The sequence below is a fragment of the Stegostoma tigrinum genome, chromosome 23 (assembly GCF_030684315.1).
Source record: "Stegostoma tigrinum isolate sSteTig4 chromosome 23, sSteTig4.hap1, whole genome shotgun sequence".
In the NCBI taxonomy this organism is placed as follows: Eukaryota; Metazoa; Chordata; class Chondrichthyes; order Orectolobiformes; family Stegostomatidae; genus Stegostoma; species Stegostoma tigrinum.
The window spans coordinates 12362170-12389494 of record NC_081376.1 but is presented as its reverse complement, the minus strand read 5'-3'; the positions used below and the strand labels follow the sequence as shown (position 1 = coordinate 12389494).

At 41.8% G+C, this 27325-nt stretch overlaps 1 protein-coding gene across 3 annotated transcripts in view; it reads right to left on the bottom strand.

Moving 5' to 3' along the window:
• Nucleotides 1–27325, bottom strand: part of mmd2a (monocyte to macrophage differentiation-associated 2a) — a 93702-nt gene that overhangs the window by 51607 nt on the left and 14770 nt on the right. For all 3 annotated transcript variants that reach the window (XM_048552730.2, XM_048552732.2, XM_048552731.2), the window contains exon 3: nucleotides 6480–6561. In XM_048552730.2, the coding sequence (XP_048408687.1) occupies nucleotides 6480–6561 (82 nt within the window). The remainder of the gene's footprint in view (nucleotides 1–6479; nucleotides 6562–27325) is intronic.

Below are 27325 nucleotides of genomic sequence, written 5' to 3'. Positions count from 1 at the left end.
GGGCCATTTGGCCCATCGAGCCTGCTCCACCAATCAACCTCATCATCTAGTTGTATGTTATTTCACTTCATTATCCTCATATCCTTTGAAAATTCTAATCTCTAGAAATCGATCAATCTCTATCCTGAATTCACTCAATGTTTAAGCTTCCGTAACCTGCTGAGATAGGGACTTGCAAAGATTTACACCCACTGAGTGAAGAAATTCCTCTTCACCTCAGTGCTAAATGGTTTACTTCTTATTTTGAGGCTGTGTCCCCCGATTTTAGACTCCCAGGCAAGGGAAAACAGCTTTCCTGTATCTACCTTTTTAAGCTACCAAGAATTTTGTAGGCTCTCATGAGATTGCATCTCAATCTTCTGTATTCTAATGAATTCAGACCTAGTTTCCATATTTGTTCCTCAAATGGCAATCCTGCCAACCCAGGAGTCAGTCTAGTGCATTCTCTCTACAGCAAGTTTATCCTCCCTTAGATAAGGGCACCAAACTGTACAGAGCATTCACAATCCTAACACAATGTATATAAATGCGACCAATAACTGACCTGTCCAGTATTCCAGGTGACAAACATTTGATTCAAGCCAGCAGAGTTGTAAAAATTTATTTCAAAAATGAGAAACAAGTTAAAGGTTGAGGTCCAAGATGACAGAGTTGGCCGAGAGAGAAAAACAGCAGTGAACATGTTGGAGAGAATTAGGTAGAAATTTGATGTTGCATGACTGTTAAGAGCCTATCAAATTTAAAAACAAGGAAGCCAGAAGAAGGTAAATAATGCTGCGGCCTTGAAGTGCAGGAAGTGGATGAGTTAGTACAAGAGATGATGCAAAGGATAATGCACTATTTCATTGATCTCCTAGTTAAAACTAAAAATGGATTCATTAAAAATGATAGGAAGGAAGGATCTGTAGGTTATCTTCCACATTTTTTGTCTGAAGCAATAACCACAGAACTGTTATCACTTCCCTTTGTCCACTTGCCTGATCCTAATCTCATGGCCCACAGACAATTTATGACATTATTCAAACCACACAATCTATATAATACAGAACAGACAAAAAAAAAGACATCACTGTAAGGTCAATACTTATGGTTTGCTGTTTATTTTCTTCAGATTTCACTCACTCTAACCTGACAAATATAATCCATTTGATTAATATTAAATCAGTTGATTTACTTTAGATTTTAAACAGAACACTTCTGTTGCTTCTCAAGGTTAATAAATTATTCAGTGCTAATTTTGTTCAGAATTCTAAAGGATAAACAGCTGCCAGATGGGAAGCAGCGTGGTTCTAATGTTAAATGTCTCCAATATCTTTTCAGCCTCATGATAAATTTGTTCAGGTTCTGTCTGACTGTGAATCGGTCAGTCCTGGGGAATCTGTGAAACTCATGACTTCTATTGATATTTTGGTTTGCTGTGGAAAATTGTTTCTCATGGTGAACAACCTCTTTTAAGTAATTCATTCTTTTTCTCAAACTACTCACTACTTTGGTCTTTGATGTATTGTGCAGCCAAAACCGAGTGCGCAAATCTTATCTGTTGTATGATCTGGCTGTGAGAAAATCCAGGGACATCAGGTAGAAAAGTGAACTTGAGTCAAAGATCAGTCACTTTATGATAAAATGCTGGAGCAAGTTTAAGGGCAGGTTCTATTTTTTGTCTTATCAAGCACTCACGTCACATCACTGTGTGAGGGCTGAGACATTCTGGTGTAATAAGACACAACATAAATGCAACTATGAAACAGGTCTAGTGATGTAGTAGCAGTGGCCCTGGCTTGGAGCCAGAGGATCTGGGTTCAAATCCCACCTGCCTTGCAGATGTGTTATAGTGTGTTTGAAAAGTTTGAACTAAATTTAGCAACCATTGCTCGCATTTCTATAACTCCTTTAGTGCAAGAAAACAGAACAAGCACTTCAAAAGAGCATTATTAGAAGTGAGCCACATGTGGCAATATTAAGGCAGGTTTTTTTAAAATTCACTCAACGACTAGCCTAGTTTTTATTGTCCATTCAAGTTGTCCTGGAAACGGTGGTGATGAGCTGCTTTCTTGAACCATTGCAGTCCTAGCATGCACCTTAGTGCTTTTAGAAAGATAATTCCAGGTCTTTGACCAGGCAACAGCAAAGGAACAGCAACTTATTCCAAGGTCAGGATGATGCATTACTTGGAGAGGAAAGTGCAGGTATCTGCTGCCCTTGTTCTTCTAGATGGAAGCTGTCATGGGTCTGAAAGGTGCTGTCTAAGGACCTTTGGTGGTTTTTTGCAGTGCATCTTGAAGATAGTGCACACTGCTGCTACGAAGTGTTGGAGATGGAGGGAGTGCATGCTTGTAGATGTGTCATAGAATCGTACACCACGGAAATAGAATCTTTGACCCAACTCATCCATGCTGACCAGGTTTGCTAAACTAAACACACCATATTTGCCAGTACTTGGCCCATATCCCTCTAAACCTGCACCTGTCCAAATGTCTCCTAAATATTGTAACTGTACCAGCCTCTACCACTTCCTCTGGCAGCTTGTTCCATACAGACACCACCCTCTGTGTGAAAACATTGCTCCTTAGGTCCCTTTTAAGTCTCTGCCCTCTCACCTTAAACCAATGCCTTCTACTTTTGGACTCCCCTACCCTCGGGAAAAGACCTTGTTTGTTCACCCTATCTCTGCCCCTCATGATTGTATAAACCTCTACAAGGTCACCCCTCAGCCACCCATACTCCAGGGTAAAAAAATTCCCAGCCTCTCCTTATACCGTAACCCTCCAGTCTTGGTAGAATCCTTGCAAATTTTTTTTGCACCTTTTCCTGTTTAGTAACATCCTTCCTATAGCAAAATGATCAGAATTGTACACAGTACTCCAAATGTGGTCTTACCAATGTCTTGTATAGCCATAACATGACTTCCCAACTGCTGTACTCATTATTCTGACCGACGAAGGCAAGAGTGCCAAACACCTTCACCACCCTATCTACCTATGATGCCACTTTCAAAGGATTATGTACCTGCACCCCGAGGTTGCTCTATTCGACAACACTCCCCAGGACCCTGCCATTAACTGTGTAAATCCTACCATGGTTTGTCCTACCAAAAAACAACTTCTTGCATGTGGTGCCAATCAAGAAGGCTGCTTTGTCCTTGATGGTGTAAAACCTCTTAAGTGTTGTTGGAGCTGCGACCATCTAGGCAAGTGGGGAGTATTCCATCACATTACAGACTTGTGCCTTGCTGATGATGGACAGGCTTTGGAAGTCAGGAGGTATGTTACTCACCACAGTATCCTAGCCTGCTCTTATAGCCACTGTGTTTATAGGGTGAGGCCAGTTGAGTTTCTGGTCAATGGTGGCCCCAAGCATATTGATTGTGGGATATTCAGTGATGGTAACACCATTAAATGTCAAGGATCGGTGGTTAGCTTATTTCTTCTTGGAGATGGTCATTGCCTGCTATTTGTGTGGCACGAATGTTACTTGCCACTTGTCTCCCAAGCCCAGATATTGTCCAAATCTTGATGCATTTGAAAACAGGCGGCTTCAGTATCTGAGGAGTTGTGAATGGTGCTGAACATTGCGCGATCACTGGTGAACATCCCCACTTCTGACCTCATGATGGAGGGAAGGTCATTGACGAAGCCGCTGAGGTGGTTGGGCTGAGGACACTACCCTGAGACACTCCTGCAAAGATGTCCTGGAGCTAAGATGATTGACCTCCAGTAACCACAACCATCCTGCTAAACCAGCTCTGTTTCTGGTCAATGGCAACACCCCAGGATTTTAATAATATCAGTGTCCAAAAGCTTAGTCATAAAGGTAGAATGTAAGGAATGACTAACAGGAGGAGATTACGACCAAGAGGCTTAAAAAGGGAAATTTAGAGTGAAACGAACTGCTGAGGCCAGAGTTCAAAGGCAACTGAAATTTCCAAGTGCTGTTTGGATAAGGAAATATGATGCCATGAGGAGATCTGAATACCAGAATAAGAATATAAAGATTAATAACTGTCTTGTAAGTTTGGATTGCAGACATATTTCCTGCCATTTGATTCCACTCATTAATTCAGGTCATTACACTCCCTACCTGCCCCACCCTGAAAAGTCAAAAACTTAAATGAAATGGTTTTAACTTCTTGAAATATGACATATGATGGCCCACTATCCTGCTTTATCAAAACACTGTACTTAACAAGTTTTATATTACATCTACAAAATTGATAGCTACCATAATTTAGGGCGGCATGGTGGCTCAGCGGTTAGCACTGCAGCCTCACAGCGCCAGGGACCCGGGTTCGATTCCAGCCTCGGGCGACTGTCTGTGTGGAGTTTGCACATTCTCCCCATGTCTGCGTGGGTTTCCTCCGGGTGCTCCGGTTTCCTCCCACAGTCCAACGATGTGCAGGCTAGGTGGATCGGCCATGCTAAATTGCCAGTAGTGTTCAGGGGTGTATGGGTTATAGGGGGATGGGTTTGGGTGGGATGTTTCAAGTGGCGGTGTGGACTTGTTGGGCCAAAGGGCCTGTTTCCACACTGTAGGGAATCTAATCTAATCTAATACTTATCATCGCTAAAGTATGAAGAATTCCGTTGTTGGCATAATTCACATTTCACATCAAGGTTAATATTTTTTATGAGCTTTCAATGACTGTATGGATAAGCAGAAACTGCTTCCTTCCATTTTCTCCTTTTTCCTCCTGAAGGAAATGATGAACCTTCTTTGCACTATGAGCATCCATCACAACATTTTCCAAAGGGTCATCTGTTCAGAGTGACCTTGACATTAATTGTCAGCAAATTTAACAAATACATTTGATTCCCCAATCATTCTTTGTGATTTTACTTTATGCAATGCCTTTTTATTTTATTTTTCTTTAGGTTGCCAGTACTTATGGAGGTTTTACGTAATTGGAGAAGGTGTGGGGAGATTTACTGGAATTGGTGACTTCAATCAGGTTGAGAGATTGGAGGAGGTGTACTGAGGAGAAAAAGTTAAAACAATCCTTAATAAGGTGTTTGAAACCAAAGAGTAAGTCCATAAGACAAAGAGGCAGAACTAGGCCATTCAGTCAACTGAGACTGCTCCACCATTCAGTTTTTGCATTTGTCCTGAATGCAAGATAAAAAGCTGAGGCTTTATCTCTCTGTTGTCAGCAGCAGCCAACCATCTGTGACACCTCTACCTAAAGTTATCAATTGATGCTTTCCCTCTTGGGCCAACAGCTAATAAAAAAAAATAAAAAAACAAAAATAATGTTAACATGCTATAACATTATAACAATGAACAAGGTTTGGACTAACCAAATTCATTTTGCTAAACAAACAATAGTGCAGATTTTTATTTTATTAGGCTTAATTTGAACTCAGGTTACAGAGGTGGAAAGGTATTATATTGTAGCTGTCATCCCTTTCTTTAAAAATATTACTGTTGTTAATTCTTGCCCAGCTATGCTACAGCAATGAATGTTGGGCCTCGGCTCCCTGTAGTGTCAAGATGAGGAAAGGAAGAACATCTTAAATATTACAAGTGATATTAACAGTGGGGCTTATTGCATTCCTTGTTGCTTATTGCATTCCTTATTGGTGCCCCTAACTGCGAACTATTGTTATTTTTGTTAAAATGAATAAAATGGAGGAGCCCTATAAACGCGAGGGGTTATTTGACATAAAAACATACCATTTTTGAAATTCACCTATTTTGCCATTTATCTCTACATTTCACCTTCAAAAAATTTTGGATTATTGAATCAAGCATACAAAGAAAGAAATTGTATTAGATACTCCTTTTCACAATCTCAAGACACCCCAAAGCACTTTATTGCCAAGTTCCCTTGTTATTTGGACTGTAGTCGCTGCAGTATTATAGAAATTGCAGCAACCAACGTGTCATAAACAACAACGAAATAATGACTGGATAATTTGTTCTTTCATGTTGCTGGCCACCAGGACACTGAGGAAACTTTCTCTCCTGGAGTTCCATGGGATTCTTTACATCAATTGCGAGCGAAGTCTAGGTCTTGATTTAATGTTTCATTTGAAAATTAGTGCCACTGACATTGCTGGCAACAAGAACACTGGCCGAGTATGTCTGGATTCAAATATCTAAGTTGGGTTCTAATCCTCAAATATCGGCCACACAGAATTAGGTGCTGGAAAAGCACAGCAGGTCAAACAGCATCCAAGGTGCAGGGAAGCCAACGTTTTGGGCTGAAACCCTTTGTCAGGACCGAAACATTGACATCTCTGCTCCTTTGATGCTGTCTGACCTGCTGTGCTTTTCCAGCTCCACATTTATTGACTCTAACTTACAGCACGTGCAGCCCTGACTGTCTTCAAGAGTTAGGTGTTTCCTGATGGAGCTGTCTATTCTTTCAGCGCTGATTCTACCCTTCAGAGTACACTTACTGTCAGTTCAACATCTAACTAAAAATCTTTCTTCTTTATTTGCTTATAGCACATTCATTGATACATCACCATTAGGTAACTTACTGCATGGGTAGCACAGTTTGCCGCATGTTCATACTCTGTGGGTTCATATCTTCGATTGGCAGGCACTCTGTTATTCATAAATCTGTAAAGAGAAAGAAATGTTGTTCCGTGACAAGTCTTCTCTGCAGACGTTGGCTTTTTCTGACCTTTATTAGTTTGCATTTTTTGCCATTTCCCACCAGCTCCCATTTATCTCCTCCTTTTCACTACATGACTTTCCCTTCAAACTGATGTAGCTGGACTCATCCGTTAGCCGAGCTGCAAGTGGAAGAGTCAGACTGCACACAAAACATTAAGATGCAGTCAGGCCTTCTGAGTTTCTCCAGCAACTTGCTGTTTTAACATAAATGACCTATTCTCCTGTTGGTGAGAGGTGCATGGTGTAAGGATAGCAGAAGTAGGCCCTTCAGTTTTCCAAACCATTCAGTAAGATCATGGCAGATCTCCTCACTCCATCTTTCCCTTCCATTCCCATATCTCTTATTCTCTTAGTACGTTAAAATTGGTTCCTGTCGGCCTTAACTCGGAGCATCCACAGAGCACAGTGGGAATAGATTTCTAAACACTCGCATCTTTTGGAGTAAAGAAATTTCTCTTCATCTCAGTCTGACATCCTGCTCCTGACTGACACTCTGAATTCTAGTTCTAATTTCCCATCCAGGGGATACATCCTCCAAGCATCCACTCTGCATGGGCTCCATTTTTCATTTTGATTCTTCAAACTTCTAAAAAATGTAGGCCTAATCTTTGCAATCTCTATTTGTAGGCCAAATCTCCCATCTCAGTAATCAGTTTTCTGAATCTTTGTTGCTCTCCTTCTGAGGGGAGAATATTCTTCCATTGGAGAGAAGACCAAAACTGTCCATAATACTCATGGAGTATGGTCTCACCAAGATCCTATATGGATGCACTAAGACATTTTCTCTCCTGTGCCCTGATCTCCTTTTTGAAATGTCTAAAATGGTTTGCTGATGCATGTTAACCTATTGTGATTTATATGCAAAAGCACCCAGGTACCTTAAATTTATTTTATATTCATTAATAGGATGTGGAAATTTCTGGCTGAGTCAGTATTTACTGCACCTCCCCAGCTGCCCTTCAGTAGCAAGTAAGGTGCTTTCTTGAATTGCTGCTTGTGTACCCCATATGCCATTAAGGGGTCAGTCCCAGGATTTTGACTCAGCGACAGTGAAGGGACAGTGATACATTTCCAAGTCAGGATGGTAAGCAGCTTAGAAGGGAATGGGCAGATTCCCATTTGTCTGCTGCCCTTGTTTTTCTAGACAGAAGTGTTTAGGAGGTGTTGTGTAAGGAACATGGGTAAGTTAATATTATGCATATTCTAGATAGTGCACACTGTTCTAACTGAACATTGGTGGTGCAAAGTGTGAATGTTTGTGGATATGGTGCCAAACAAGCAGGCTGCTTTGTCCTGAATGGTGCCAAGCTTGAGTGTTGTTGGAGCTGCACCAATCAGGCACGTAGGGAGTATTCCATCACACTGTTGGCATGTGCCTATAGATGGTGCACAGGCTTTGGGAAGTCAAGAAATGTGCTACTTGCTACAGATTCCTAGGCTCTGATCTGCTCTTGTAGCCACAGAGCAGATGGAAGTAGTTTCTGGTCAATGGTAATTCCTGAGATTTTGGTAGTGGGGTAATTCAGTGATGATAATACAAGGGGTTGATGGTTAGAGTTCTTTTGTTGAAGATAGTCATTTCCTACATTTGTATCACATAAATTTCACTTGCCTTTTTCCAGCCCAAGCCTGAATGTTATTCATAAATCTGTAAAGAGAAAGAAATGTTGTTCCGTGACAAGTCTTCTCTGCAGACGTTGGCTTTTTCTGGCCTTTATTAGTTTGCATTTTTTGCCATTTCCCACCAGCTCCCATTTATCTCCTTCTTTTCACCACATGACTGTTCCCTTCAAACTGATGTAGCTGGACTCATCTATTAGCCAAGCTGCAAGTGGAAGAGTCAGACTGGACTCAAAACATGAGGGCTTGCTGCAGTTGGACATGGACTGCTTTAGTATCTGAGGAATTGTGAATGGTGCTGAACGTGGCGAAATCATCCCACTTCTGACCCTATGATTGAGGGAAGATCACTGATGAAGGATCTAAAGATGGTTGGGCCTAGGACATTATCCTGAGGAATTCCTGCAGAGATGTCCTAGAGCTGAGATGACTGACCAACAACCACAACAAACTGTCTACGTGCCAGGTATGACTCCAACCTGTGGAGAGATTTTCCCGCAATACAAACTGATTCCAGTTTTGCTAGTTTTCTGAATTCGTCGCTGTTCTATAAATATTCTGTTTTTGTTTCTGATTCAAGTGCATAACTGTGTACTTCCCACATAACATTCCATTTGCTGTATTTTTGCCCACTCACTCAACCTATATCTATTTGTAGTCTTCTCACCCCCTCATAGCTTACTCTGCCAATGAGCATAATGTTATTTAGCAGTTTGGATACATCACACCATCATCTTGTTACAGCTGATGCCCAAGTACTGTTCCTAGTGACACTCCACTATAACATACAAAATGGTTCATTGAATCCTACTGTCTGTTTTCTGTCCGTTTACCAATCCTCAATCCGTGCTAATATATTAGCCTGGCTCACAAGTCATAATTTTGTGTGATAGTTTTATGTGACACTGGAGTGATGTAGGTAACTTCATGCAGTTAGACTCCACAATCACTAGCAGTCTGTCAATGATGCTAAAATCAGCACACACATCACCAATGCTGCAATTGTAACGTACACATAGGGTAAGAGAGTGTGGAACAGCAGCAAACTGACTGAGAACTCCATTCTGCAGGTCTACCAAGCCTGCAATCTTAGTGCACTCCTCTGTATAGTAAAACCTGGCGAATGTTTCTAGGCAAGAGAAAAGAACAGTTTCCACTTTTGCTATCTCAGACATGCCCTTACTTCTTTTCGCATGTCAGAGTCACCAAATTAGAGGTCCTACAGTGATCTAATTCTATCAGCATAGACAGGATAAGCCATCATTAGGGGCTCAACCATATTCATCAGCTGAATGGCAGCCGCATATCCAAAGAACCTTTGTATTATGAACTGGGCACAGGGACACAACCTCCTAAACATCCAATCCTCTGTTAAAGAACAACTGGAAATCCAATATGAAGTTAGTGCATGTGACACTGACAATGACAATGTTAATAGTCACTCATGGCGGTGATCTCTGGAGGCTGACTGAAAGGTCATTGGAAGACATCAGCAGGAATGAAAAGCTCAACTGACCAAGAAGAGGGCCAAGAGGAAGCAGAAACAACTCCCACCCCCATCCCCCTGCCACAATTATGCACCTTCCCAGCCCGTTATCTCCCTCCACAGTACTTACAACAAAGACCATCATATCCGAAGGCTCCTCAGATAGACCAGATGGTGCTTTACACACATTGGCCATCACAGCTCCTCAGATAAACCAGATGGTGCTTTACACACATTGGCCATCACAGCTCAAACTTTCCTTGGAAAGCTGCCACCTTCCTACTTGCTGCTTTTTGAAAATTCCCCTGTGTCTACTCCACTATTTACAACATTGAAAAACCTCTAATACATTTGTGAAACGTGATTTCCCTTTCAAAAATCTATACTAGATCCACCTAATCATATTGCATGATTTTAAGTATCCCATTATATCTCTCATAATGGATCCTAGCACTTCCCTTGCTCGTACTGCCAAGTTAACGAACCTATTGTTCCCCATATTATCTTTGGTTTCTTTTCATGGCAGAATTTTGTTCACCACCTTCTAATAAACAGAGAACTTTCTAGAACCTAGGGAATTATGCAAAATCAAAACTAATGTTTTCGCTATTCAGTAACTACCTTATTCAGAATTCTAGGAAGCAAGTTATCCAGTCTCGGAAGTTTATCAACTTTTCATCCATTAATTTCTCCAGTATGATTTCTTCACTCATACTTTGCTTTTTAAGTTCCTCATTTTTGTTAGATTCTTGGTTCATTAATATTACAGAATGGTTTTTACAAATTTTACCATGAAGGCAGATCCATCAGGCTGAATCTTACCTTTCTTTTGGCTAAGTGTGAGTCATGTCAAGTTCAGCAGAGTGATTGTCACATTGAGGGTCAGAGAGTTTTCTCACTGTATCTTAGCAAAGGGACATCGGTGAATTCCAGGGTATCAATGAGAAATCATTCTGGAAACAGCATGTGGTAAGAATGGGCAGGGTTCAGAGTTGATAAACACCACCATGGCTCAAACAGCAATTAATGCAGCTGCACTGCAACAGGGTAACACAGTTCTCAGCCATCTGCAGGAATGCCAATACTGTAGGATGACGGCCAGTGCCCTGTTCCACTTCCCCAGGTTAAGTGCCACCTGTTTCAATCTCTCACTCACTCTATCACTGCTATTGGACCCAACTTCTACCAAGGCTCATGCTCTACCACTCTGTGTTGCTGCAAAATCTTCTTCATTTGCCTTCACCAACCACATCTCCCAATATCACTGACCCTGCATGCCTTCTGCGCAGACTTAGAACACTCGCTCTGGACACCTCCCCGCCTACACCCATGATATTAACTGTTCCACCCACTTTTATCTTCTGTAATAGCTGCCTCCTTCTCACTTGACAAGGTTACAACAGAGCAGAAAGACTGAGAATGGATAGTGTGCTGCCTGTTATTTGACTCCTCACCCCAAATAAGGGGAGGATACTGACTGTGATCACCTCGAGGTCACCCCAAAGTGAAAGGAAGAACACATTTCTGCCTTCATGATGTGTCTTTCCCACTGTGAATTTGGTAAGATTGAAAGCCATGGCAAGTTGGGCTGTTAATAAGGCATTTTACAAACAATAATGACTATCAGTTGGGAACTTGCCACTGGCGAGCAGGAATCTCACCACACCACTTGAGAAAAATGTATAAGCTGTGGTAAGATGGACCTCAAATATCTCCCCCGATTCAGCCACTCATCTCGCCATAGCCTAATTAGCTCAGTGCCTGGTGAGATTCCGCCAAAGTATTTGTTTACCCTCTGTCATTTTCTTATACCTCATCGTAATTTCTCTTGTCTCTGCCTCTAATGGACTCACATTTGCTAATCGCTTCCTTTCTACACATCCGTAGATGCATTTACAATCTGGTTAGTTTGCTGTTATATTTTCTTTTCCCTTTGTACATCTCTCACTTGTCTTTTGCTCAGTAAAGCTGTACATAAATTCGATGTTAATACCATTGGCTTATGTGTTAAGATATCTTACACAAATTCACTTATGTCCATTAAGGGAAGGAACTCAGCCAACCTAATCCAATCTGGCATTCATGTGACTCCAGACCTACTGTGATGTGATTGACTCTGAACTGTTCTTTGGGGTGGCCTAGCAGTCACTGTTCAATCAGGGACGACCATGAAAAAAGAAGTGAACAGAAAAATGGTGTTCCAGCATATGGGGGCACAAGCTAGACTCCATTCTTATTGACCATTAATGTTTCAACAGCCGGGTGTAGCACTGAGATTCTCAAATTGGGGACCTGTTTGTCCCTCTTCTGGTGATTCAGGCCCCATTTGTTTTCATATTGCAGTTGAAACATTCTCCTATGTTAAAGGTTGAGTTTATGCATATACTGTCACAGTAAAGTGCTGAAGAAGTGCAGGAATTCTTCTGGTCCCCTGACCAAAATTCCTCACTATTTGCAATTATTTACTGTGGAAGTGTTCTAACTGACAATGTGGAGATGCTTCAGAGACATCCACTTACAATGGGCTGAAGAAATAAAGAAAAAAAAATGACACTTTCACAATCTCAAGACATCCCAAAATCACTTTTCCAGCAAATTAAAGTGTGCTCACTGTTTGAATCGAAGAAACGCAGCAGTCAATTTGCACACAGCAAGCTCCCACAAATTGCACTTGATAGTGACCAGATTATTTATTTTACTGATGTGGGTGAAAGCAAAATATAGCCCAAGACCCAAGAAAGAACTCCCCTGCCCTCCTCAAAAAAAAACACCATGGGATCTTCCATATTCATCTGAATGGTGAATGGGTTATTGGTTTAACATCTCATTTGAGAGATGGAAGATCAATGATGTGGTTCCCATACAGAATTGTCTCAGAGCTATTGTCCCCATCGATTGGGGACTCAGATGAGGTTTCTGCCACATCTCTGATATCAAGCAAGGGCAATCACAAGGAATTTCCATATCATTGCCTTTTTTCTCCACACTAAAGCCCTTAGCATAGGTGTAGGCAGGGCAATCCAGCTCTATCACTCACAGAAGAAACAAGCAAAGGTGCTCACCCAATCTTGCTTCACTAAGTTTAATAAAACTATCAGAAGAACCGCAAAAGCAAAGACACAAAACACTCAGGTTAAGTCTTATGACCATGTTATTCGAGGCAGACAAATGGAAACATTTTCTGGATCAGAATCAAATGAAATGAAATACTCCAGATGGTAAATCCAGTGAGGCTTATTCAATGCTTCCCATGGGAAAGAAATCCTTTTCACTCAATTACCACGAGTTATTGTTGCTTGAGCTGAAGGAAGTGAGACTGACATTAATTCATGTATCAAGTCACCTTGCTACTTACATTATTGTTCTGATAAGTCAATTCTGAGACTGCCTAATGGCTGTCGGTCACCATAAAGTGAGCCTAATCTTTGATAAGTTTACAATGTCATGACTTTGAATATTCTGAGCATTCTATTCTTTTGGTTTTGAGCTTTGTGCCTGAATGGTAGAACTTTGGTTGTGATGCTGTCCACAAGTGACCTTTGCTCATGTAGAGTTATTTCAGGATTATTCCTGAGATGGCTGGACTGGCACATGAAGACTAGATCAATTAAGAGTACATGCATTTAAGTTTAGAAGAATAAGGGGGAGAGTTTCATACAAACCTAGAAAATTCTAGCAGGACTAGACAGGATAAATGCAGTAAGGATATTCCCAATGACTGGGGAGTTCAGAACCAGGAGTCACAGACTCTAAGGATATAGGTTAGGCCATTTAGAACTGAGATAAGAAACAATTCCTTCACCCAGAGAGTGGTGATCCTATGGAATTCTCCGCCGCAGAAGCTAGTTGAGACCAAATCATTGAAAGTTTCAATATGACTTATATATAGTTCTTAAGGCTAAAGGGATCAAGGGGTGTGGGGAGAAAGTGGAGACAAAATACTGCTTCGTCGGAGGCTTACTGATGATGTTACCTAGAATGGTGACAAAACGTCTGAAAACTAACCTTCCAGCTCAGTGAGCAAACTCACATCCAGAAACTCAACCTGAGCTACAAATCTTCTCAAAACTCGCTAACAAAATACTGAGTTGGATGATAAGCATGATCATACTGAATGACAGAGCAGGACTGAAGGGCGTACTCCTGCTCCTGTTTTCTTCCTTCTTAATTCACATTACTGCAACGTGTCTCAGTAATCTTCAGTCAAAGCAGTTAGCCATAGTGCCACACTTTGGAGCTTTACTGCCTCAGGATGGTCCAGCATTATGGAGAAATCTTTCATCACATTCTGCTCCAAGGGCACCCCACGTCCAGGCCTGCTGGTACTGTCCTGAAGTCTACAGGAAGATTAAACTCTAGGATACTACTGTGAGTAACTCAGGATTAGCACAGAAAGACAGGAGACGAAATGGTACACGGAACCTTTCGGGCTCCTGAACAACATGGGCAATGGCGACTCCACTGGGAAAATTTGGAAAAATCAAATAAATAAGACTCTTGACATCAAGAAAAAAGGTTCAATTCTGCAACCGAGTTCTAAACAGCGAGACGGGAATCTTGTTTATGAAGATTCTTGCATTATTCAGCACTGCCATTAGTACGTCATCTCACCTAAGTTTTCTAATCTCCCACACACTGATTGAAACTAGACGGTAACAGTTCATGTTGTGTAAGTCAGGGGGTACCTGGTGACTCCATTTTGGACAGCGGTCCCCAGTGTCTCAGGGCATGCTCCACTGGTAGTGACTGCCTCCAGCCTCCCTCCACGGAAGCTGGCATCGGACATGTATCAGCCTCACCACACACCCATGGCACATCTCCACCTCACTTAGAGTAAGTCTACACTCCAACTGTGCACTTTGGAGCACACTGGCACCTTTCATTGCAATGCTGCTGCCATGACACCTTAGATGCAGGGTGTGGCACCCAATTCATGGTACACCAAGCAGATCTAAACCATTGCAAGGTAGCTTTTCAGTCTGTGCTGAGCTAGTTGGTTTCAACCGGGGCACAGCTGCAGCTGGTTTCAGTGTCCCCAGTTTGGTGTGTGTGCAGCGTGTGCAGTTTGGTATGTGTCAGGGTGTTGCAAGCACAGGCAAGTGGGGTATTTTGGTGAGGTACTGTTGGATTTAATTGAGGCCCTCCGTGTCAAGGTACATTCATGCTGGTGGTCTACATTTTGAGGGGTACCAATGAGTTGAACTTTTTTTCAGTGCAAGCAGCAACTTCAAACAAAAAGAAGAAGATGGCTATGTAGAAAATGTAATTATGTCATTACCATTTTTAAAATATTCATTCGTTCATAGACTGTCCGTATTTAACTGGCCCTGAATAAGTGTTGGTAAGGTGCCTTTTTGAACTTATGCACTTTGCATGATAATCTTGCTCAGGGCTATTCGGTCAAGAGTTCCAGGACTTTGACCTGGCAGTAGTGAAGAAACGGCAATACATTTCCAAGTTAGGATGGCATTTGCTTTGAGGGGGAACTTGTAGGTGGTGCTGTTCCCTTGCTCCTGTTACCCTTAACTTCCAAGTGACAAAGATCATGAGATTTGGAGATCCTGTTATTAAACCTTTAGGAAATTGTAGGTAGTGCATCCTGCTTGAGGCAGTGGGCGTGAGTGTTCATGATGGATGGGGGAGCCATTCAAGTGGACTGCTTTGTTTAATGCTTACATTCTAATTCAGTGGACGAAATGGTCCTTTCCTCTTTGTTTTAACTGCATAGTTTCATCCCAAAAATGCCAATATTGTAGGCACATGTATTGTAGCTGTTCACCCTCATATGTAAATCTAGTTAGACAAAAAGAGACAGTGTCCTCCACAGCAGGGTAAGTGAACCAATGTCAGGACAAGAATTTAACTTATCCAACATTTATGTGAAATCTGATATTGGGAGATCAGTTAAATGTTTGAAATCATTCGTCAGCAAGAATTATGGAGGGGAAAACTCCACCAGACTTAAGAAAAATGCCACTGTTTTCTACACTGCAACAGCCAGAGGGCTAGGTAAGATTTCAAATAGCCCAGTGGTCTTTTGTTCTCGACTGTTGTTCTGTTGCTTTGGTTTCAACCAATTCCAATGTTTCACAGTTAATTAATTCAGTTACAGAAACTAAAATATTACTTCATCTCAAAGGCTCAAAACATAACAGTATCATCATGCAGCTACACAAGAGCACACACACAGAAACCAACAATTCAAATTCTAGGAGAAGGTTGAAGTAAATCACAAAATAATTTTCGCCGTGGCAGCTGCAGTAGCCTGACAACACAGCTTTGGCCATCTACACTGAAGCATTTTGAACTTTTCCTTATAAAACTTGTAGTACCTGAATTTTTTTTAAAAAGTTAGGTTTAGTAAAAGAGGGAATTTTCTTAAAAATAAAGGAATGAACACCAGAACTACGACCTTGGGTGAAATCAAACTGCATGATTGCTTTTGCTTAGCACCCATGGGAGAGAATACAGTGAGCAATACTGATTGGAATCTGTCGTCAGCTACAAGACCAGGATGTGGTAAACATTGGCTGCTAAAGGAATAAGAGACAAAGTCTGAAGAACAGTCAGAAATGGGAAACAAAAATTGCTATTGTGCCTGTAGCTGACCTGAAGAAACCTGAAGAAGCTGGCCTGAAACTGAAGGCTAGCAGAATAGCCTGTTCTCCAAACATTTTTACTAGAATCAAATATAACTTTACAGCATTTAGGAGATGTTTTCCTATCTTCCCCACATTAAAGAATAAATACTTCTCTTATTATTGAGTTGTGTTCACCGTAAAGTTGCATGAGAAGCTATAATTCCTTTCTGGTCCAGACAATATTTCTGTAGGGCAAATCAGAGCTTGGAAGTAATTAGGCTGTATTTTCCTATAGAGGATGAAAGGTAGGTTCAGTTCCAGGTTGTGAACTTTGTAAAAGTGGAGCAAAGAACCATTTCTGCCTAAGTCAAAACTTTCATTCATAAAGGAATAAACTTCTTCCCAACTTTCCCATGCTCAGTATCTGACCATACCTGGCTGCACATTGTACATCTTGTCAAGGCAATCCTCGTGTGCAGTACATGATTGCTATATCTTCCTATGTATTTAATGACCAAATGAGATATCCTTCTGTTTCCAGCCCCTCATTCTTCTTTTAGTCTCAGAAAAGATCAGGAAAGAAAATGGATGTATCTTATAAACTTATTATACAGCCTTGCATGACAGCATGGTTTCTGAGACTATTTGCTATACAAAGCAGTACATCAATTCACAGCCCTCCAGCTTTACCGGCCATTAATTTTTATGAGCAGAAAATTGGATTGAGTGCAGTAATCTCCACACCTAATTGTCCAATACATCTTCCCATTTAGCAAGGCCCTTGGGCAACAACTACAAACTCTGAAGATTTATCCCTTAGCGATAGAATATTGCAGTCATTTCCCAAACACCCTCTCATTAAATCAAGTAATGCACTGTTGATTTAGTTAAAAGATAGTAACAGACAAAAAAACTTGACAATAACAGGAAAAGATCTGCTGTTGTGTAAAGTATCAAATTACTCCAGTACATGGCTCAAGTCAAATAGGAATCCAGTACAATAGCAGCAGCGACACTCTCTCTCGGTCTCTCTCTCTCTCTCTGCTACAAGAAATTTTAGAGAAAATTATCATATAGACATTTTTAAAAATGCTTCTTTCACTAGATATAATAATTTGGCTCAGGATTAAAAGCCATTTGACTGGACTGGGCAGTTGGAAGTGAAAAGTCATACAATAAAGTCTCCAGCAATACATCTTGCCAGAGTTGGCAACATCAAACCCATTACTGTAATGGTGACTTCACACCTGCGGAGTTAACTGGAATAACAACGGCACAATGTACACATCAGAGGGTATTCCTGCAAATCTACACTCCAAGGAATTAAGAGCTACCACAACATACATATATGTGTCCAAACAGAAGCTAATTTTCCTTCAGGAACCTCACTGCCATCTGTGTTCAATTTGCTCACATACTAAAAGCCAAGCTTAGACAAAATCATTAACTCCTTGGAGTCCGCAGTAACCGTTTAGAGGGACTAAATTTAGCTCTCCATGGAAGGCATGTTCCAAAGAAGTCTGGATTGGAAATGGTCACTATTTTGCACTAAATTTCTAACATCAGCTCACTGCAACCTGTGACCACCCAGTAGGAGCACAGGAATACACCGACTGCCAAATGATACTCTTCCTGCTCATACTTTACTCTTAATCATCAGTGTAGCCAGTGACAGTGCTGCCAGGATTAACCAGTATTTGATATCCATGTTGGTCTGTGAGCTATCTTGCTAAGCACTCCATAACAAGGAACCATTAGCCTTCTGATAAAACTGGCAACCATTGCAAAAACTCAAAGAGTTGTCAAGTTTGCTTGTGGCTCCTGTTCCTAACCATCAGCAGGGAAAGGCAAAACATGAACTTAAGTGTTATTCCTCATTTGCATACCAACAAGTCAAAGCATCACAGCATAACGAGCCAGAGTTACATTAAATCAACTTTTTTTTATTCAATGTTAGAATGTGGGCTTTGGTGATAAAGTTGGCATTTACTGCCCATTCCTAGTTGCCCAGAGGGAGTGACGCAAGGTCTCCTTCTGATACCACTCCTCCCTCACAGATGTTAGGCAGGGTCTTCAGGATCTTGACACGTGGACAATGAAGGAATAGCAACATGCCTTCAGCTCAGGACGGTTTGAGTTTTAGCAAACTAGGGTGATGGTGTTCCCATACACCTACTCGCCTTGCTGTTCTAGATGGTGGAAACTGCAGGTTTGGGAGTTGGTACAAAAATATTTTTGGCACATTGCTACACAATATCATGTAGATGGCACACACTGGAGAAACAATGCATTGAAGGTGTTGATTGTTGCTTAAGGTGGAGTGCCAATTAAATGGATTCATTTGTACCAGGTGGTATTGAATATCTTGCATGTTGCTGCAGAAAAGCTGGTTGACTGAGCATTCCCTTGTCAATCACACTTGGTTGGTATTCAATGTGGATGCGGCCTTTAATACATTATCTTCTTGGGGAGCTCACGGCTGTGGAATTAAGAAAATGCCACAAGAAAAGAAATGGACAATTTCATTCCTTCCCCTCTGTGCTTCCTTGTATCATTCTGGTTGGAAACGGCAACATTAAATGGAGTATGACACTAGCCTTTGTCTGTTAGGCATCTCAATAAAATGGCAATTTTAGTGGTTCTCAGGCCACCTACACCAAGAAAAGCTCTGAGATTTGTGCCAAATAACCCAATGGCTTCAAGTTGAGAAAAAAATCCACCCTGTTTGGAACAAATTAATAATGTCCAGTGTGTGCATCATTCTGAGTTAGGTTCACACAAATTTCAAGAGTCAAGTGATGGAAATCAAATGTCTCACGTAAGTCCTGCTGCGTGATAAAACGTCTGTGAGCCCACGTCACTACCTCCAAGTGTATTTACTCATGCAAAAATATTTTTGATTCCCACAGATTATTTCAGAAACATGTGCAAAGGTTATACTTTTGATAATTACCCATAATTTTAACAGGAAAGGCATTCATGACAAAGTAGGTAGCCCAAATATGTTCTGACAAAAGCAACATGGGCCTACCAAGAAAAAAGCAGAATGATTAAATTGAGAAAAAGCACTCTATACAAAAGCAGTGGCGTTGCTCTGTATGAAAACAGTTGTGAATTAGGAAACCGACTTGGGTGGATGATGATATGACATTGTAAGCTTGCAACTCACTCTGATATGACCACTTTGGGTTCATGGTGTCAATACCAGCCAGTGAGTGGGGTTGCTTCTCCATGGGGTGGCTAATTGAATATGAGGCTGTGAAGCCAAACAAAACTACTGTAAAGTAATAGAAGGAATGCAGATGCTGGAAAATCTGAGATAACAAGGTGTACAGCCAAATGAACACAGCAGGCCAAGCAGTATTACAGGAGCAGGAAAGCTGACATTTCAGGTCTGGGGCCTTCTTCAGAAAAAAAGGGTTCGGACCCAAAACACCAGGTTTCCTGCTCCTTTGATGCTGCTTGGCCTGCTGTGTTCACTCATCTCTACACCTTTTCATCTCTTATACTGTAAAGAGGTTTTTTTTTCCGAACATGAACTTTACAGTTGCACTCAACAAGAGAAAATCCAATGACATCCCTCAATCAATGGTATTAGCAGTGCTGGCCTATTGCCAAGTCAGGGTCACTCACTGGCCAGAAGCATCAATGAATCAGCCACATGCATGGCTACATGAGCTGGTCAGAAGCCTGGGAATTCTGTGGCAAGTGCTTTATGTCCTTATTTTCTCCAATGCCTGTCCACAATCTCCAAGGCACAAACCAATGGTCTGATGGAATGCTGTCCATTTGCTTAAAAACACCTGAAAAGACCAAAGCTATCAGATGCGAAGCAGTCCATACAACTGGTACCCCATCTCCAACCTAAACGTTAACCCCCCGCAACAGTGGCCCACCATGACTGCAGTATGTACAATCTACGAGATGCTGTGCAACAAGTTGCCGAAGCTCCTTCGATTGAATCTCACTAAACCATAAATTAACCACTTAGGAGAGAGGCAGCATATGGGGGCACCACCACCTAAAAGTATCACTGCATATTAATAAGATTCTTCACTTAGAATTAAAATACTGCCATTCATTTAGTGCCATTGGGGAAAAGTCCTGGGACTCCCTTTCTGTTAGTGCTGAGGGTGTACCTATGCTGGGACTGCAGTGACTCAAGGCAGCTTACTGTCTCACCAAGAACATTTAGGGATGGGAAATAAATGCTGGCATTGTTAGTGATGCCCCATCTCCCGAATGAATTTAGAACCGCACCTCCCTTCCCATTGCCCCCTAACTTGGCATTTCCTTCCAGCTGAGCAATAATCACTGCTCTGTCCAGATTGCTGGTTAGCAGGTCTCTGAGAAAGGTCCTCCTCACAACAGACACAATGTTCTATTGGCTTGGTCAATTGCAAAAATGCACTTGCTTCACTGCATCTTGTAGATGGTACACACTACAGCCTTGATGGGCCAGTATTGGAGGAGATTAACGTTTAAGGCTGTAGATGGGGTACGAATCACGCGGATGGCTTTGCTCTTCATGGAGAGGCCGGCAGGGAAGAGAGAGGATCCAATAATATTCTCCTTGGGGTTCTAGTGCTGAAAGAGGGCCCCTGCTCTTAACTTCCACCAGAATGTGGCTTTTAAGTAATCACTAATGGATCAATATTAGAGTGCGACTGCCCAAATTCATCCATTAAAAGTGCAGAAAGTCAGGGGTTGGTGAAAGTGAGGGTGGGTACACACATGAGTAAGGTGAGAAGTCCACTTTGTTAATTTAGTGGTACCCAGCCTCCCAGCACCTACAAACCCTGAGCAGAGGTCCATTAAATCCTGCCCACAGGTTTGAAGGAACATTTGACACAAGAGATTCTGAGGTATATTGAGGGAATTCCAGAGCACTGATTCCTGCACACAGAAGAATATCCTGTTGTCTCACACGGTCCACTTTGTGTTTCAGTGGGAGCTGGGTGAGGAGGGAGTGGGTTGCCAGAGGATAGGCACAGCTCAGTGTTGTCTGTTCCCACTGCTTTTAGACAGGATTTGCAGAACTGTCAGGAATAATGAACGCAACAACTAGAAAAAAAAAATGGAAGACAGCCAAAACTAGTGAATCGAGAAAGAACAGGCAAGAGGCCCTGTGGGTGGTGGAGGCGAGGCGAACGATGAGGTAAATGGAGCAAGGCTCTAAAGAAAATTAATATAATTATTACATCTTCCCCCTAACTTGTTAAAAATATGCTGCGGTTAAATGATCCCAGTGCCTCCTATGGATGCCAGTTGGAGTCAGATCATAGCCTCAGCCAGTATTTAAGTGAATCTACACCATAATTTCAGCCTGCTTTCTTTCTGTCAATCTACATTCTAATCACATAGCTGTTCCTCTATCTGTTTCACACAAAGGCTGTATCACAGTTGCTCACTAGCTCCTCAATCTGCTCTATTGTTGCTGAGCAACCACGAGAAAGCCATGCTTCAGTTTCATTTCAAGTTTTTGTTCTAGTGCTACAGATTCTGAATTGCTGTTATTGTTGCTATAGTAACCAATCCAAGGTGTTTTTTTCCTGCAAGCCCTGTTTTGTGTGGCATGCCTTTGTATGGATGGTTCATACAACAATACAACAAAATTCCCAATTAAATCTACAATTGAATTAAAACTGAATTTAACCGACCATTTACATAAATGATGGAATATCTGAATTTTGACAGCTAAAATCATTTCCTTCCTTTTAGCCTTGGATTGTGCTCTGGAATTCCCTTCTCTCTCTTTTCTAACATACTCTCCTCATGTAAGAGACTCCACCAAAATAACACCTTTAGCCAAACCTTTGCCCCCATCCATATGTTTCCTTAAGTGACTGGATGTCAAATTTTGTTTAATGACATTCCTGAGAACCACCTCAGGATGTCTGACCACATTAAAATCCACACCTTTGTCATGGAGCTGCAGTACACAGGATTTGTACATACTCAGAGACTGAGCTTCAAACCGTTGTCAAGCCATTCACCGAAGCATATGAGAGATTGGGCCTGAGGTGAAAAAGTGGAAGACAAGGATTCTCCACACACTTGCCTCCACTAAACATCATTGTCCCCTGACTAGACCCATGGTGAGACACTGAACAACGTGGATCAATTCTCACACCTTCATCATACCTGACATCACCTCCAGTGGTGAGTGCAGCCTTTGACCATTTGTATTACAGAGTGTTTGATGACAAGAATGTCAAACCTAGCATCAAGCTCACAGTCTGCAGGGCAGCAGTGTCACCTGCCCTCTGTCAGCGTCAGACATGGACAATGTACAGGAGATACCTCAAATCCTGAGAGAAATATCAGTGAGGCCTCCTCAAAATCCGACACATTTTGGCAGGATCAGCTCTCCAATATCAGTGTCCTCTCTTAGACCAAGATCCCCAGCATTGAGCCATGGTTACAGTCAATCAGCTGCCTCAGGCAGTCCACATCGTCTTGCATGTCCGAGACAAAGTTTTCCAAAATTACCTCTCTACTCTGAGCTCTGTCATGACAAGTGATTACCAGGAAGGCAGAAACAAAAGCTTCAAGGAGGTTGTCAAAGCCAACCTGAAAAATACATTATGCCCACTGACTCATGGGAATCTCTTAGCCAAGACTATTGAAACTGCAACAAAAACAAAGTTGCTGGAAAAGCTCAGCAGATCTGGCAGCATCTGTGAAGGAGAAAACGGAGTTAACGTTTTGGGTCCAGTGACCCTTCCTCTGAACTGATGGTAGCTGGGAAAATGTCAGTTTATATGCAGAAAATAGGGAGGTGGGTGGGGTAGGGTGTAAATGATAGGATAGAGCCCAAAGAGAAAGACAGTTGGACAGACAAAGGAGTTGCTAACGATCAGGGTGGGAGGGTGAATAGTTGTTAATGGGGACTATTAGCGACTAACAACAGGGGGTGTGTAGTGGCACGCTATGTCATAACAAGGTCTGATGTGTGGGGTGGGGGGAGCTGGGACATGGGGTGTTTAGGTCCTAAAATTATTGAACACAATATTGAGTCCGGAGGGCTGCAGGGTCCCCAAGCGGAAAATGAGGTGTTGTTTCTCCAGCTTGTGTTGGGCTTCACTGGAACACTGCAGCAAGCTGGGGACAGAGATGTTGGCCAGGGAGCAAGGTGGTGCATTGAAATGGCAAGCAACAGATAGTTCAGGGTCTTTTTTTCGAGCAGAATGTAGATGTTCTGCGATGCAGTTGCCAAGTCTATGCTTCACTTCCCCAATATAGAGGAGACCACATTGTGAGCAGCGAATGCAGTAGACTAGATTCTTGGAAGTGCAGGTGAAGTGTTGCTTCACCTGGAAGGTACTTGTGGGCCCTTGGATACTAGGGTGAGAGGAGAAGTTGGAGCTGTCAAAGCTATCGAAACTGGAGAAGGTGCCAATCAATAGGACCAGGTAGCGATCGAGCGCAAAGAGCAGAAGGAAGATCTGAAAACCTGAGCATTCCACACTCCCGGCTCTTAAAACTCACCCCGCCTGCAGACGGGTGTGCGGATCCAGCAGTGGACTGTTTCGAAACCTCAGGAGCCACAACTCCAGGAATTAAAAAATATCATCCTTGGTTTCAAGGACTTGCCTAATAAGAAGAGCTGAATGGCACTAGGAAAAGGAGTCATCCCTTCAGCCCCTTGAGTCTGTACTACCATTCAATGAGATTATGGCTGATCTGTGTACCTGTCTTTGGTCCATCTCCCACAGCACACTTGCTTAACAAAAATTTTTTTCTATTTCAGATTTAAAATTAACAACTGATTTCGCATCAACTTGCAGCACATTCATGATATATTTCCATTATTCTAAAGCAGAAGCTCAGTCAAGTGGCAGCAGCCATGGGTAAGACTTGGGCTTTGAGTTTTGTGCTGCGGGATTTGCCGACTTGATAATACAAAAAAAAATCATCATTCAAGAAGTTGGATAAGTAGCTTTTAGCAGTTCAGGGTGGAAGTTGTAGGGATTAGAAAGGGTAAGAACTAATGAAAATTCCTCAGAATGCTGCTATGACCTTGAAACCGATGGAATGCAATCAGCCAGGGCTGAATACTTTTCATTCATTGGATATGGGTATCACTGGCTAGTCCAGCGCTTATCTTTAATTATATTCAGGGCAGTTAAGAGTCAACCACATTACTTCGAATATGGGCTCACAGTAGGCCAAACTGGGTAAGGATAGCAGATTTCCTTCCCTCAAGGAAAGTAGTGAACCAGAGGATTTTTCATGAAATCAACAGTGTTCTGTTTTCTTTTTAATACTGAATTCAAATTTCACTCTGCCACTATGGTGGGATTCAAACTCAGATCCCTATAATGTTAACCTGAGGTTCGAGAGTATTAAGCCAGTGACATTACAACAACACAACTACCGTATCACCAGACTGGGGGCTCCAGTTCTTGTCTGCTGTATATTCAGATAGCAGGCACAAGAAGAAATGGCTTGATCCATTAAGGGTAAGTCTTCTTGTTTTGAAGAAGGGTCAGTCACTGGGCCCAAAACGTTAACTCTGATTTCTCGCCACAGATGCTGCCAGATCAGCTGAGTTTTTTTTTCTGGTAATTTCTATTTTTGTAAACCTAAACCATTTACAATCTGCTTCAGATATGAATCTTCCTCACTTACAAAGAAGTAAGAGATTTGAACGGAGCTGGCCTTTAAGAAAATTAGTCTGATCCATTTTTCCTTTTAGGATATCTTACAGCGAAAGGAAATATTGAATTGAAATATTTTTAGAAGTATTTAAATATAGCTTTCACGGGCTAACATGAAATTATATTCACTGTCTCATTATATATATATATATATATATATATATATAGATTAGAAGCTATTTTCAGCAATGTTCAGAGGTCATGCACAATCAACATTTCTCCATTCTCAAAGCTGCTGACATTTAATATTTTTGGTGTGACAGATTACAATGCTTGATAAAAAATCTATGGTTAAAATGGGGAATGTATTAATGACCAACCATTAGCACTTTACCCTGATGTAATACAGCTCAAGATATTCCCTCTAGACATAAGCCAAATTTGAAAGGGCAAAATCTATAATTGCATTTGCTGAGTGTTTTAACAGTTCAACTGGGCAGAGTGTGAAAACCTTCACACTTTACTGCAGCTCCAATGAGAACACCATAAGATATCATTCGGGAGTTATCCCCATTTACACCTTGTTTATAAATAAGTTTACAGAATGAATGATATAAAAATAAAACAGAAATTGGTAGAGAAACTCAGCTGGTCTGGCAGCATCTGTGGAGGAAGTGAAGCGGGGAGAGGGAGTGATAGAGAGAGAGAGAGAGAGATAGAGAAATAGATAGATAGAGATAGAGAGGGACAGAGAGAGACAGACAGAATCAACATTTCAAGTCTGGTGTGACTCTCTTCACAACTGAACATGAGTCAAATCAAACTCAAAACATTCACTCTGCTTCTCTCTCCACAGATTCTGCCAGATCTGCTGAGTTTCTCCAGTACTTTCTGTTTTTAATTTGGATCTCCAGCATCCATAGTATGCAACCTTTATTTTAATGTGCTGTAAATGCCTCATTCCTTGAAATATAAGGTGTGTTGCATTGTTGCCCAGGCTTGGTGCTGCTACATTGAATTGGCTGCCCATTAGAACCACTCATTTATTTATGACTTCAGTAAAAAATGAAACTCTGGTAATTTCTACAGGAACAGCTAATTGACAACACCAGAATTACACACCCAAGGGCTAAGTTGGAAAGCTGCCCCTTTGAATTCACTCAAATACACAGAGATGCCATCACTTTCAGAATCCAAACCAGTCTTGTATGACTGCCTGGGGTCCAGGAGAATGGTGGTCCAAGAAGTCTACGGACTCACTCTCTCACAAATCATTTCAACTTCCTGCTGCTTATCCAACTGTCAGCCAGTGGGTGCATCTCTGCAGTGTGCAGGGTGCAAACTGGGCAGGGTCACAGGCCCAGCAAGTAGGGGCGCATGTTGTCTGTCACATCACATTAACCCAGATCAGCCACGAGAGTTAGTCCAGGGGGAATTTAACTACATGGGTGGTAATTTCACAGGACTAGATGGAATACCGAGTTTTACACATGCCCACATTGCTGTAGCATAATAGCAGAGAGGAAAACCAAGTGTAAAATTGATGATGCATTTGATCCCATCAGATGTATGAGGTTAAAATTGGCCCAGTGTTGAACTGTAATGCTGTTAATTAATTTAACAGGTACACGCATAGATGTAAGATGAGAAACGACCCCTTTGTGCCTCCTTCCTTCTCGTTACCTTCACCCCCTAACCCCATCTCTATCCCAACTATCCCAATTGGTGGCCAATCCCTCCCCAACCCAAAACCCTGAATTTACCTCACAGTCCAGGATCAATCAGCTCCTTGTCAGTGTGCCCTTATAGTCCCCATAGAGGCCACCATTGTCTCTGACATTGTTTTGGCATTGACCAATCAAATTAATTGGCAGCTGTTTTGTTAGAGGAGGACACAGGATCTTCCTGGCCCTGAGGAAACAAATGTCCCACTCTCACTTTACCAAGGCTGCCCCTCAATGTAGTACTGCCTTGTGTACAGCCGATGAGCTGTCAATGGACTTTTCTTTCAGGAGGATGAGTAATCTGTCCCCCAACCCACCATGTAATATTCGCCTCCTGCACTGACAGTGTGAATCAAATAGCAATCCCAGGGTGTGGCAGATATTTTCCAGTCAACCTGTTCAGAGATGTTACTGCACATTTCTCGAGCAGGAGGGACTTGAACTCAGCCTCCTGGTAAGACACTATCTCTCCTGTAAGGGGCCTCTCTATGTTATGCAATAATCAGAATATGTAAAAGATGATGATACATCAATAGTCATGTGTAATTGAGTCTCTAAGAAGAGAGGATTAGAAGAATTATATGAGAGAGAGGGCAGTTATCAGTATGCTGTAAATCAGAATGTTCGGAAAGAATTGATGGCACTTAACAGGATTCAGAAAAGTTACTGTTGGAATAACATAAAGACAGAGAT